General features: G+C 35.7%; 2 protein-coding genes across 2 annotated transcripts in view; one reads left to right on the plus strand and one right to left on the minus strand.

Moving 5' to 3' along the window:
• Window positions 1-14,679, minus strand: part of LOC118440523 (solute carrier organic anion transporter family member 2A1) — a 120,738-nt gene that overhangs the window by 56,496 nt on the left and 49,563 nt on the right. The window lies entirely within an intron of this gene.
• dve (SATB1_N and homeodomain domain-containing protein dve) overlaps window positions 1-14,679 on the plus strand; it is a 51,825-nt gene that overhangs the window by 31,855 nt on the left and 5,291 nt on the right. Inside the window, exons 3-4 of the mRNA XM_035863689.2 lie at window positions 12,899-13,041; window positions 13,364-13,666. Coding sequence (XP_035719582.1) covers window positions 12,899-13,041; window positions 13,364-13,666 — 446 coding nt within the window. The remainder of the gene's footprint in view (window positions 1-12,898; window positions 13,042-13,363; window positions 13,667-14,679) is intronic.

A 14,679-nucleotide genomic window follows, 5' to 3' on the forward strand; every position in this document is an offset into this window, starting at 1 on the left:
TCAGATATGCCATTGAGTTGTCAATTTTTCAACAAATTCAATCAAAATTCTTTCTTTCGCTTTTTTTCCATTTAAAACAAAACATTTATATCTCTTCGAATATTGCATAGCAAACGTCGCATATAGATGCAAGAAGATGCCTCGAGCTAGATTCAAAAAATAAAGATAAAGAAAAAAAAAGAAAAAGAAAAAAGAGGAAAGAAAAGAAAAATCAAAGACAAACGAGTTCGTCCGAAGAAATTTTGTAGTTCGTCATTGTGTCAACGTTGTTATTTATTATATAGTAATAAAAATGTCTCTCTCTCTCTCTCTCTCTCTCTTTTTTTTTTTCTTTCTCTCTTTCTTTTTCGCGTCAACGCTTTCGCGTCGTTGTCGAGAATAATTAATCATTATTTATAGGACTGGTAGCAACGATCAATTCGTCCTCCGGGAATCGATCAATGCGTCTCGATTGAACGACTCGAGATAAAGGAAGCTGCAAGAGTAACGTGCTCTTTCATTCTTACGTCTCTCGTAATCGACGAGAGTCAAAGAGAGAGAGAGAGAGAAACATAAATAGAAAGAAAGAAAGACAGAAAGAAAGACGTTTGCTCGCGTTCGACTTGCACCGGCAATCCTATTTCTTTCTTATGCAAAATCTTGGAGCTGCGCGTAGCGTGTTAAGGGATTAAAAGTCTGCTCTATAGGGTCAGCCGAAGGCTTAGTACGCCTAACAAGATTAGCCTAAGATGCCGAGTCCGCATACCCCGAGGATTACACATTATGTATTCACCTGGATGTATTCACGCAGAGCAGGAGAGAGAGAGAGAGAGAGAGAGAGAGAGAGAGAGAGAGAGAGATCTAGTTCGTGTCTCTTGCGTATACGTACGACGCCTTCAACGACGACGATCTTTTCTTCCTATAAGAGCTAAATATCGAACTTAATCCAAATGGATTCTTCTCGATACTCAAGACGTTATTCAAAAATCGTGAAAAAGGAGAAAAGAATAACGTATAAATGTATTTTATATACGTAGATATAAAACGTAGATAAAGTTTCCAGAGAGAGAGAGAGAAAGAGAAAGAGAGAGAGAGAGAGAGAGAGAGAGAGAGAAAAGAACTATCGGTTCCAAAAAATTGAATATTTTCTCGATTTGATTTATATTTAAAATCTACGAGAATCTGTGTTAAAGAAAAAAGTACAAAAGCAAAATAAAAAAGAAAACGAAAAAGACGAAAAGACAAAAGAGAGAAGAAAAAAAAAAAATTCGTAACAAGACATTGGAAACGTACACATTGTAATAATAGAAGACGCTTAGAGACGTGAGATCCTATAACGTGCTGGAAGAAAGAGAGCATCGCCGAGGGGGAGCCTTATCTTTCCCTCGTCGACTAGTACTCTATTTCGAGGCCGAGATATGAGAGTCTGCCCTCTCTCTCTCTCTCTCCCTCTCTCTCTTCGTCGTCTTTTAATGTCTTTTCTCTCTTTTCTTTCTTTCTTTCTTTCTTTCTTCCTTTCTTTCTTCCATCCTTTCTCTCTTACTCTTCTTCAAAGAATACCACCACCTCCCTCAATGATGTTTTTCGTTCTCACTCTTTCTCAACGTTTTGATTAAGAGAAGCGAGAGAAGTCTAACGGACGAAGTTAGATCGAGGACGAAGGAATAAGATACGAAAATAGAGGAGGAGGGAGAAGAAGAAACGAAAGATGGCGGGAGGAAGGAAAGAAAGTCCACGAGAGATACGGAGAACCGAGCATTGAGTAATTGTCGGCTTACGTCTGTCAGATCGTCAAATGCCTTTCCCTTCCCTCTCCCACAAACTGTGACGACCAAAAATCGAGATAAGCTTACGATCCTTTACCCCTCTTCTTCGTTATTCCATCTCGTGGAAATCGCAAGATATACGAGACAATTCTTACCACGGTTAAAATCTCTTTGGACTTGTCCAAATTTACTATATAGACGTAGAGAGAGAGAGAGAGAGAGAGAGAGAGAGAGAGAGAGAGAGAATGAGTACCTTACTTTAACGCGTTTTAAATATCCTTCTTGGTCTCCTAACATAAGATCCACTCGATCGTCTCTTAACGTGATCGAAATCGAGTTCGAATTGAAAGATAAATTCAAATCTAATAAAAGATATTATCGCGATGAGATCAACGTCAAACGCATTACGAGGAATTATTTTCATGCGAGTTATCGATCGATCTTCTACATATGTGATTGAACGCAAATCGCCAGAGTAAATGTACTTAGAGCCATACCATTTAAAAATTTCAAGCAATTGAGATTATTAAGATTAATCGTTGCGATACTGTTTGTATTGTTTTCTTTCTTTCTTTCTTTCTTTTTTTTTTTTTTTCTTTTTTTTTTTTTCTTTTCTCTTGCTTTCAATTTTCTTCTTTCTTATTTTCCTTATTACTTCTTTCAATCCCATTATAAATGCAACGTATCCTTAAATAATTTGTCAATTGTATCTGCTTTTTGAATCAATTATAACGATATAATTGTAACGATAATTATAAAAGTCATCTAAATCGCGTGTATATTTATTCCCGAAAGATAATTATAAATTAGCATGAAAGCATAATGCAATAATAAATTAATGCAATTCTTTTTTTCTTTATTACATTTCAATAGATATCTCTCTATAAATATCTCTTAAGGTTTTATAAATATAATATCTTATTAATATTTTTAATTTCAAAACCTATATATCGAAGATAAATTAACACCGTCTTGTAAATCGCATAATCAGGAAATATTCTATCCTGTTCTTCAATGTAAGTTCCGAAGCAGGAACGAATAAAATTTAGAAAGAAGAAGTTATCTAAGGTGAGAGAGTGAAAGATAGTGAAACACGGAAAGAAAGACACGACAGGAAAGGGATAGAACGATCCAAGGATGGTAGGAGTAAGTGGTGGTTTTGGCAAGGGGATGCTCTGATGCGATTTCACGCTGGATTTGCTTAAGATCTCCGCTAAGGAGCCCTTTAACCCTCCCCTTTTACCCTTCCTCCGGCCTTTACCCTTCCATCACTCTATCTACGCATTCGTAGCTGCCTTTACCTTTACTTACTTCGGTCACTTCTCTCTAATTCTCCTTCTTCGTTCAAAAGATCACAACGGTGTAACATCATTATCAATCAAATCGTTCAATTGATCATCATTAATAATCAGTTCATTGATTAAACGTTAAAAATATAAATATAATTTCATTCATATGTATTAATGAAACTTATATATACAAATATATTAGATCCTTTAGCATAAATCTTTACAATTACCGATGAAGATCTGAAAGATCTTTGTTTCGAGGATATCCCATAGCATCGTAGAAACATTCTCTTCAGATTCAAGGATAATCCTTGAGAGCTCACCGTCTCCTTCGGAGTCCCACCTACTCCTCCTTTGAACTCAAAGTTCCATACGCAAGTCGGCCTTCGATCTCCCTAAATATTTGAGATCCGTCCGAGCAAGTGGAATAGCTAAATCCGACGTATTCCTTGGACGGATGGACGATAGGGAGAGCGTCGTCGGAGGGGTTGCGTCTAGGGGATGAGGTGGTTCAGGTTTTGCGTTGGAAGCCCTCACGGATTAGAAGCGTTCGTATTGCGCACGTATATCCGTGTTTTAAGGATGCTCGCGCATACACACGACTGTATGCAAACCCTTATGGCTTAAGCTAAGGCTAAGGCTCTCCCTTGAGATTACTACGTCATTCTGCAGGACTCTCCAGTCGCCGGAAGGATCAGCCTTCTCTCTCTCTCTCTCTCTCTCTCTCTCTCTTTCTATATACATATATATATCTTCTTCCTTCTGAGGATTTCGTCGTTCCTAAATCAGGTTGTCAGGGCACGATCCCGATTCACGTGCGCCGATCTAGAAAGACGTCGTCCGGCCTCCAAAGCTTCTTCGATTTCTTCGAGAAAAGGATCCTATCCTTCGCTTTCAGGATACGAACAAGAACACGCTACGTTCGATGAATAATCCGTAGCATCTCTTTGGACGAACGATAAACTAATGGACATCGTACCTGTCTTCTATCTATCACCCCCCATCTGTACCTTACCTACCACCTCATCCAAGCTTTCTTCTTCCTTTTCGTCTCTTGCCATCTCTAAATCATCCCCCGACAACGAGTTCGCGCTCGCAATAACTCGTTACCGAAAATCCAAATTAAGCTCCTTAGCCGAGAAATTTACGAGACGTTCGTTCTCCCTCTTCTTCTTCCTATCTTCTCTATACCTCTCTCTCTCTCTCTCTCTCTCTCTCTCTCTCTCTCTCTCTCTCTCTCTCTCTCTCTCTCCCTTTCTTCCTCTCAGAGACGCACCCCTTTTCCACCTTATATCGTTCCTTCGCGAACGCAGTTTACCAAAGTAATTTTAATCTTCGATGCGTATGGGACGCGCGAACGCTTCACGATCTATATCTACATCGAACAGCTGTCGTAAATGTGTGTGTGTGTGTGTGTTTATGTATGTGTGTATGTGTCTGTTTATATATATATGTGTAGAAATGTTCATGTATTCGATAAGAAAGAGAAAGAGAGAGAGAGAGAGAGAATGAGGTACGTCCTCTTCTTGATTTTCCTTTCTCTCTCTCTTTCTCTCTCTCTCTCTCTCTCTCTCTCTTTGTCTCTTATTCTCCGCCTTGTATAAGAGCTTACTCTCTAAGCGTCTTAGGGCAAGTTTTCACCCTTGCTACTCTCCTACGCGCTCGAATGCGCGCGTTCTTATGAAAGCACGAGCGTGAGCGATCTTGGAAATCAAGCAAATCGTAGGCGAGCATACCTCTCGAAGGATTTCAAAGTATTTAGCTTCTAAGACATTTCGATGGATAGGGATAATAATGTTTCTTATCTTTTTCATACGTACACGTATATACGCACACATACAGAGACGCACTTACAAACGAGCAGATCGATCGATAATATTGAATATATTAATCATTTTCGATATAGGTATATATTTAAGATCTATTTCAGAATATACATGTGTATATGAATATTCGTGAATATTATTCGATAACAGATCATTTACAATACGAAGATCGAATAAAATCTTTTCGTATTAACGAGAGTGATAAATTTTACCAATACAAGTTTTCTCCGATAATTACATTAATTTTTTATCCGATGAAAAATGTTTTAATCTCATTTATAATTTTTCAATGAGAAAATATTAAATAATGTTATATTCAATTTGACGATACGATAATACCCGTATACTAATTGTTAATTCAATTTAATTACAAAAAAAAAAAGAAAAAAAAAAAGAACGAAGGAGAAAATAAAACAAAACAAAAAAAAAAAAAAAAGGAAGTAAAGAAAGATAACAAACGATCGTTTAAAGAAGTTCGTAATATACGTACAACGAGTGTACTTAACTTTTTCAACAACTTTTTATATCTAGAAAAAAGTTTTATCGGAAAAATATAAATATAGAATAAATCAAAATAAATAAGTTTGGAAACGAGAATGATAAATTTTTTCTCCCGCGATGCGTGATTATGTCGCTAAGAATGGGCTAATGCTCGGATTTAGAAGGTTTCGTCGCGTGGCCGGTGATCTTATAAGTTACACCGGCTGTAATGTTATCTCATTAGGTACGTCTTATCTAGTGCTTTCGTCCGCGCTCGAGCTTAGCTTCTCTACCCGGGCGGAGCTTAAATCGCACGCGAGCTTAACGGGACAACCATTGGACGCACGCGAACGTAACACGAGGCGAGTTTCCTCGAGTCATCCTGAATCAATCCTGAGTTTTGTGTTAGCTCGATATCAACGAAACAAATACGACTAATTTTAACATCGAGCTCTTTGATCAGTTCCAACTACTTCGTCATTGAAAATATCCATCTTGATTTTATCTACTATTATTACAAATAGCAATCATGCGTATAGTAATGCGATCAAAATAATATTTTGTTAATATATATCGATATGAATATAATCTAATGTATGTTACGTATAATAACGCTTGATAAAAAGTATACAATGAGTTAACGACTTTTTTTACTTTCTCTCTTTACGTGTATCTTTTAATAATATTTTTTATTAATATAACAAAGAATATATATATATATATTTTTTTTTTGAATATTCTATTAATATTTATATGAAATAAAATAATAATTATAGACTAACGATATACATTTTTTATACGACTCTGCCAATCTCGTATAATTTATTATTATATTTTATTTTATTCCTCACATTGTATACCATAGTATTTCTAATGGAGAAAAAAAATATTTCATTAATATATATGATACAATAATAATATTTTTTGTTATGACTTTTCATTCTTTTGTCAATCAATCAATATATATATATATATATATATATATTGATATATATATATATGTGATATATATATATATATATATATTGATATATATATATATGAGATATATATATATATATTCTAATATCATATGATTCATTAGGCATTATTACATTGTAAGATTGTAAATGCAAGAAAAAATACAAACATGAGAGAGGCAGCACTCATCATACGCTTGTTATTACCTACTTTCGTATTACATTTCTGATTAGTATAAGAAAAAATTTAATCGAAAGTGTCATTCACGAAAGGTAGAGAGAAGAGAACCTGGTGTACAGATACAATTGATAAAAATAAGATCAGATATAGTTATCAGAGCTATTGCATATCGTTAGATGTGATTTCATTGGTTTGACGATAACGATTTGACATACATGTAATAATCCATTGGAGATTATCTTGCTTCGGTTAATCGAGTTTTCAGTCAGACATCTACATTTTTTTTTTTTTTTGACGGGTCATTAGATCGTTGAATTTATAATACACCTTTACATATATATATATATATATATATATATATATATATATATATATATGTGTGTGTGTGTGTGTAATAGATCAAAGTATTTTAAGTCCAAATATATATAGAATATATAATTTTTTATCAATCTACTTTCATAAATGGATCGAACGAAAGATAAAAATGATTTATACGATTCTTACAAACATGTGCCCTATTTAATTTTAATTTTTTTCTTTTTTCTTTTTTTTTTTTTATTTCTAATTGCAAGTTAAGCCGCATATTTGATATAAACTCCCATTCTATCCGCCAAAACTTCGGAAATTTGTTTGAAAAGTAAAAAATTGTATAAGACCAATAACATTAACAAGCCTTTCATTCATGATTATGATTGTTCATTTTAAGAACACTTTTAGAAAGAAATTAGAAATTGTTTATTGATCGAAAAAGTAGAAATGGATAGTGAAATAATGGTAGAATTAAAAAAATATATTTAGATGATGTTCATGTTCATGGATAAATTTTTATCATTATCTTTATGTCTACGTAAATAAATTTTAGAATTTTTAGAATAGAAAAGGCAAACGAAGAACGAGCTCTTTAGGAAACAAATAGGAACACACGTTAATGTAGCAAACGATGAAAAGGGGAAGTCATTGAGAAGGAAAAAGATGTAGAACACGCATGCGAGAAAAAGAGAGAGAGAGAGAGAGAGAGAGAGAACACGAGGCAGATAAAAGCGTCGAAAGAGTTGGGTCCTTATCTGTAAAGGCCGACATCCGCCGGATCAGCCTGAGATACCGAAACCACCCACACTTTCCTTCTTCTTCACACACCCTTCCTTCTCCTCTATACGCTTCGTATTTGATGCTTTAATTAATCTCTTAATTTTTTTTCATCGATGAAAACATATGTATTCAATATATATTTACAGATTTCCAAGACTATTCTTGATAAATAAAGATAATTTCAAATATTGTTAGAATCATTGAAGAAAAAAAAAAAAGAAAAAAAGATAAAAAAAAAAAGAAGAAGTATTTCAATAATAAGAATAATAAATTTCTGAATTTATATAGAATATTACTTTTTTGATTTTTCTTGTTTTCGTTTTTTTTTTGTCTTTTTCTTTTTTTTATTTCTTTTCTTTTTCAATTATAACATAAACAACAATAATGAAATGATTATTAGAATATCAATAATAATATAGATAATAATGATCGAGTTTTAACGATAATGTTCGAGTGAGATGAAAAATGAAATTTGACTGTATGAATTGATCATTGAACTGAAAGCAAAAGAAGAGATTGATAAAAACGAAGAGTATGGACTAACGTCTCGTCTTTGGCTGAGGCTTCGTTATACCGACCGGCTGATTCGATTTCGAGAGATTATAAGCGGTATCGTCTTGGATTACCGAGTCACGAAGACGAAGAAGAAACCTTAGGATCGAGGTCCCGCGCGTACTGTGTCTATCTCTCTTTCTCTTTTTCTGTCTCTCTTTCTTTCCCCCGCCCCCGCTCTCTCTCTCTCTCTCTCTCTCTCTCTCTCTTTTTTTCTTACTCATTTGCATGACATTTTTCCTCATTCGAAACAACGTCCGAACGGGAAAAGAGAAATGAGAACTCGCACGAATGATCCAATCGATTGAATTAGTTATAACCACTCATTAAAATAATAAATTCAAATCATTTAAGCATGAATATATAAAATCAATGATAAGTTGATGTGTCATCGATTATACTCTATATAAATAATATATCGAAATTTGACGATAGATTAAAAAGATATTTAAATATAATAATTAATGAAAATATATTTATAAATGAATCAAGAAAATATAATATAGTAATAAAAATGAAAGATAAAAGATGAAAGATAATCGATATACATATGTATATATATATATATGTGTGTGTGAGTGTGTGTGTGTATGTATGTATGTATGTATATATGCCTGATCTACGCGTTTGACTATTTCACAATCTTTCTTCCATCTCTCTCTCTCTCTCTCTCTCTCTCCTTCTTTCTCTCTCTCTCTCTCTCTCTCTCTCTCTCTCACTACATCATCGTCATCATCTCAGAATCGATCTTTTACATAATCTCCGTTATTAACAAGCCACGAAAGTCCAACTAATCCTTAACAGTATCGCCCGTTTGGGAGATAAGCTCGTTCAAAGCATATACGCCATATTAATTCTATAAATAACACTTGCCAGTAGACGTACGTCGATAGATAATCACACTAACTTTCACGTTACTCCCGATCGAATTTTCCTTCTTTATTACTTATGATTTAGGAATACTACGAATGAACTAATCTGACCGACAAAAGAAATCATCTGCCTTATGCGGAAACGGTGCTCGAAAACACGGAAAGATAAATATTCGTAGAAAGTATCTTCCACTTCACTTTCTTTCTTTCTTTTTCCCTTCTCCCCCTCTCTCCCTCTCTCTCTCTCTCTCTCTCTCTCTCTCTTGCATTCACTCGTTCACATTAAAAAGAAGAAACCATTATCGTTGGGGATGGCCCACCGCAAACTCGGACGTAGGGTTGTCGAAAAATATGTTCCAACTTTTTTATCTTGTATCCGTGAAGCACCAAGAACTGAAAGCGGGTAGGGAGCCGTTAATTTATCAGCAAAAAAGTGAAAGAGAGAAAGAGATACAGAGACAGAGACAGAGACAGAGACAGAGACTGAGACAGAGAGAGAGAGAGAGAGAGAGAGAGAGAGAGAAAGAGAGAAAGATAAAAAGAGAAACACAACATTTAAAGAGAGCGTCACTCGTTCTTTCGACGAATCGGCACGACTTTCTTTCATTTCCCGTTCAGTAAAAAAAAAGAAGAAGAAGAAGAAGAAGAAGAAGAAGAAAAAAGAAACAGAAGAAAAAGACGAAAAAAAGAAAAGAGAAAAAACGTAGCGAAAAAAGTCTCGATGGAGAATCGATTAGTCTTGCTGTTACTCTCTTTCTCGTTCTATTCCCCCTCTCTCTCTCTTTCTCTCTCTCTCTCTCTCTCTCTCTCTTTATCTCTCTCTCTCAACCGGAAGTGCGTGTTTGAAAATAATGCGACCGTTTCGCGGTTTTAATTGAATATTTAATAAATCGCAAATATAGCGCGCGATGCGCGCGGAGATTTAATTAAATTTTAATCGCCTTAATTAATTCCATTACAAAATTATGCGCGCGCGCTTTCCCTCCTCCCTTCCGTTCCTTCTACTACCTACCCTTTCTCCAGCCGCCCCCTCCCACCCTCTCATCGTTTCTCTCCCCGTCTTCTCTTCTCACATACTCACCTATTCGTACTTCTCTTCTACCGATCACGGCCCGTACACGGATAATTCCCTAATTTTGCGTTATGCTCGTAGCTTGGAACACATGCCAATGCGATATTCTACAGGGATTTTCTGTATTTTCGAACGTTCCTTTCCCATTCTTTTCGTTATCTCGTTGTCGTTAAAGTTTCGAGTTCCCCGATGAACAAGAGAATAAGAGAGAGAGAGAGAGAGACAGAGAGAGAGAGAGAGAGAGAGAAAGAAAATTACATTTTACAAAAGCTGATGTTTCGTAAATATAAATTAATAATGTAAATGATTAAAAAGAAAAAAGTATCGAACACGGATACTATTGAATGGTTATTATAAAAAAAAAAAAGAAAAATTAAAAAAAAAATTAAAAAAAACAATATAGACTTAATATCGGTTTAAAATGTAATTGAAATTACTAATAGCAACTAGTAATTAATAACCTATTTGACTGGCAGATACAATACATAAAATTATAAAATACCAAAAAGTTAAATTGTTAAAGTAATTATTGTCTGATGAATAAAAATTTGCGTAAAGTGGGATAAAAGAAAAAAATTAAAATTTATATAATTTGACACAGACAACGAAATTAATTATGAATATGTCAGGATTAATGTAATAATTATTAGAAATAATAAAACACGACACTTTAACATCCAATCGTTATGTTAAATCGCGTTATATAAAAACGATGGATAGTTAATATTAATGAAGAAAAAAATGATTGCACGAGAGATAATTAAAATCTATGAAAAAGAGAGTAAATAATAAAATAAATGAATCGAATAGAAAAAAAGAAAGAAAAATAAATTTCAAACGCTTATAACTTTGGCAAAGGCTCGATCTTAATAATTGGCCCACAAGAATAAAAAGAAAAAAAGAAAAAGAAAAAGAAAAAAGAAAAAAAGAGAAAAAGAATATTATTATCGCCGTCTCAAACTCGGTCTTGTCTCGATCTCTTCTTCTTCTTCTTCTTCCTTCGAGGGTCCTTCCGATGAATCTTATCATCCAGCGAGAACTGTCAAAGACGAGAAGCTTGCTTGACGCTTCTTCCGACGTGCCAGTTCCTTCCTCTCAGTTTGCGAGGCGAACGGGGAGATAACCGGAAGTTAGATAGGACCTGCACCAGAAATGAGAAATGTCTTTGCCGTTGCAGAGATTAAAGATTTCGCGGATGAGTTAGCTGCCACTTTCTTTCTATCTTCGCCCTCTTTTTGGTCTTTCCTTTTTCATGATTCTATCATTCGTCTTTTAAGACAACAACTTTTTAGACAACTCGACCTTGTTCCTCATTTATATACTGTATAATAAATGAACACAATCAATATTATAACTTTATTAATATAATTTATAATTAAAATATTTAAACTTATCTGTATGAACGAGAAAAAAAAGAGAGAGAGAGAGAGAGAGAGAAATATTATATAACAACAATGATTAGAACAAATAAGATTTCATTATTCGTTATTGCATTGCATCATGTAAACGAAATGACAAAAGTTAAATATATTTCTCATTCTTAGCAACATATTTCTTAACTGGATAACCACGTTGAAAATAAAGCTACAAAGATCGTTCTTTAACAGGACGAGTCACGTGGCACGGTGAATCGTAAGATACGAAACGTTGCTAATAAACAGACCGCGTAATACGGTCTACCGCGACTAAACCCTGTGGCGTAAAAGCCCACCTTAAACCAGCTGATCCCGGTACAAAGACGACGCAAGGACCGGGCACCTTAATGAAAACTGTACGTCCCTGGATTAAGGTGGCCACCGGTCAGCCTACAGCATCCCTCTAGGTACGACCTGTCTTATGCAACGTAGGGTGTAGATGAGAGAGAGAGAGAGAGAGAGAGAGAGAGAGAGGCAGAGAGAGAGAGAGAGAGAGAGAAGACCTTCTCTATGATGTCCGACCGTATTAGATGGAAGTTTAGAGGCATTAATATCTAATATAGTGGTGCCAGGTAGTAAATCCTTTCTCGGTTATCTTCACTGGAGACTTAACACCTTGCATCGAGGAGCCATTGGCCATCAATCTATCCGTCTCCGAGCTCTCTGGGATCTTTATACATTGACTTTTGGCGTTTAATATTGATTATAAATAAATTATTAAATAAACACATACGTACAAAAAGAAAGAGAGAAAGAGAGAGAGAGAGAGATTTGCTCTTCTTCATTGATCGTAAAAAAAGAACAATTAAGGGAGAAAGATGGAAATAAATTCGGCGTTTAACAAGCATTTAGGATAATCAAAATCCGTAGACATTGAAAGCGTATTCTAAGAGATTGGTATTATGCGAATTGAACCTGGTAAAGCACTATTTTCTCTCTCTCTCTCTCTCTCTCTTCTTCCTTTTCATTTTCTCTCTCTCTCTCTCTTTCTCTCTCTCTCTCTCTCTCTCTCTCTCTCTCTCTCTTTCTGTCTCTTTCTCCATTTTCTCGGTTTCGGAGAAATCTGGGATTATGATCTGAAGTGGGATAGAGACTCCGGGACTTAAGTCAGGGTTACACAAGGATCGCAGCTATTGTGCCATCGCCCAGCTTCCATTGTCTCGGTTTAGACGAGTGGATCTGCATATGCTTAACATCGGAGTTAGACATCTCTTGGCGATCTTCAACTCCGCGAATCATCTCCAATGTCGATGTCGATGCCCATTGTACTGATGTAAAACGTCTTGGTGTCGGAATAGCCAATGCGAATTAGAAAAGCGGCTTTTCCTTTCGATCCTTTTCAGTTATTTCTTTGTTGTCTTAATTTTCTTCTTTTTTTTTTCCAGCTCTCATCGATTTCTCAATTTTCTTTGTTACAGCGAAAAATCTTCCGGTTCATTGCGTCGTCGAGACAATTCATAACATCGTCGAGAGTCATGCTAGCAATGCACGTGAAAATTGGCGAAGACCCCAGATCGAGACTGATTCTTACGTAATCATTCCGGTTGCGATGCCCTTTCAGGTAATTTCTTTTTTTTTTTTTTTAAATTGATTCGACATTGAAAAAATGCCTACTTATGAAAAATTTATTAAATCTCCTGCTTAAAGGTTTTATGATAATAATTAATAATCATTTAAAAATAATGAAAATATTTTTTTGTTCCGCGAGAATTTGTACAATTATCATAATATATATTAAATCGAAATTCGCTATGCACTATGAAATTATTCTCACTCGTCTTATATTTTACTGTGGTTACTTTAAAGATCACGTGGTTAGCGTTAAAGTCAACGTTATAAAAAAGACAATTAAATACGATTGACATTGATATTTATCGTTTCAGGATTTAGTAGGCGAGGCATTGGTCCGGCTGGGTTACTCGAGCGATTTGATACCAAGCGCGAGAGGTAGCATAGTGATAAGAAACTGGAAACCTCTGCCGATGGAAAAAGTAGCTGAAGGTCCACTTTTAACCGTTGGCGATATCCTTGCGGAACTTACTTCGGTAGCAACCTTGAAGATTCAGGTTTACAGATCGAGACCACCACCTCCTAGTCCCGCAGCCGAAGTTAGAAATAAATTGCTCAGGCTGCTTTTACTTCATAGCCATGCGCTTCTCGTTTCCGCAGGATGTCCTTTGGACGAGGTAAGGAATCTAAGTTTATTTCGTTGAATAAAATCTTGAGAAATGGGAAGGAAAAGGTAGAGAGAGAGAGAGAGAGAGAGAGAGTGAAAGAGAGAGAGAAAGATAGACAAAACGATTCTCAAGGTCGACTTGTAAAGAGCCATCACGAGGAGCACTTAAAAATGTATAAAATGTAAATCTAGCCCGAAGAGTGTTTGCCTTCGTGGCGCTTTAATCTCATTAAGAAGTCCTCCTCTTTGGTACTCTTGTTCCTCCTTGGTAGAACCACACTGGTAATCTTCGCCGTTGGAGTCTCGCACCCGGCTGATCCTCGCCTTAAATAAATGTTCTCTCGGTTTCGTGTCGCCGATCGAAAATTCGTCTCGATAAAAGGCCCTGACCCTCTTTACTTTTCTTTTTTCTCTTTCCCCCCTCTCTCTCTCTCTCTCTCTCTCGTTTCCCTTAACTGTTTTTTTCTTTTTTTTTCTTTTTTCTTTTTTTTTTTCTTTCGAAAGAATAACGATCGCGAGTACTTCTGCGAGCTATTGAATATACATGGATCTTTCGCAAGAGAGTTATCTCCACGAGAGAAAGAACGTTCGTTGAAATTCTAAGAATACGAAGTTAGATCGAAACCAATGAAAATTGTCTTTTCGAGTTCTCCTTTTCTTTTTCACTTCTTTTTTTTCCCCCTCTTTCCTTTTTCCCCCAATTCTTTTTTTTTTTCTTCCCTTTCCATCCTTTTTCCAACAACGAAAGCGATCATCCACAATACGTCAACCGGAAAAGGAGAACGCTTCGCGATCGTGCTTTCTCGACAGTAGAAGATCTTATAGCGTGTGATAGGATTACCCTTTACTCAACCAAATTCGCAGCCTTCATCAAAAGCCCCTTCGATATCGGCACAGGGTAGCCACCCTTCTACCACCCTTCTCTCTCTCTCTCTCTCTCTCTCTATCTCTATCTCTATCTCTCTCTTTCTCTCTTGTTCTCTCTCTCTCTCTCTCTCTCTCTCTCTTTCGCTTACTCGACGA

The sequence above is a fragment of the Vespa mandarinia genome, chromosome 7 (assembly GCF_050613455.1).
Source record: "Vespa mandarinia isolate Hongniang chromosome 7, ASM5061345v1, whole genome shotgun sequence".
In the NCBI taxonomy this organism is placed as follows: domain Eukaryota; kingdom Metazoa; phylum Arthropoda; class Insecta; order Hymenoptera; family Vespidae; genus Vespa; species Vespa mandarinia.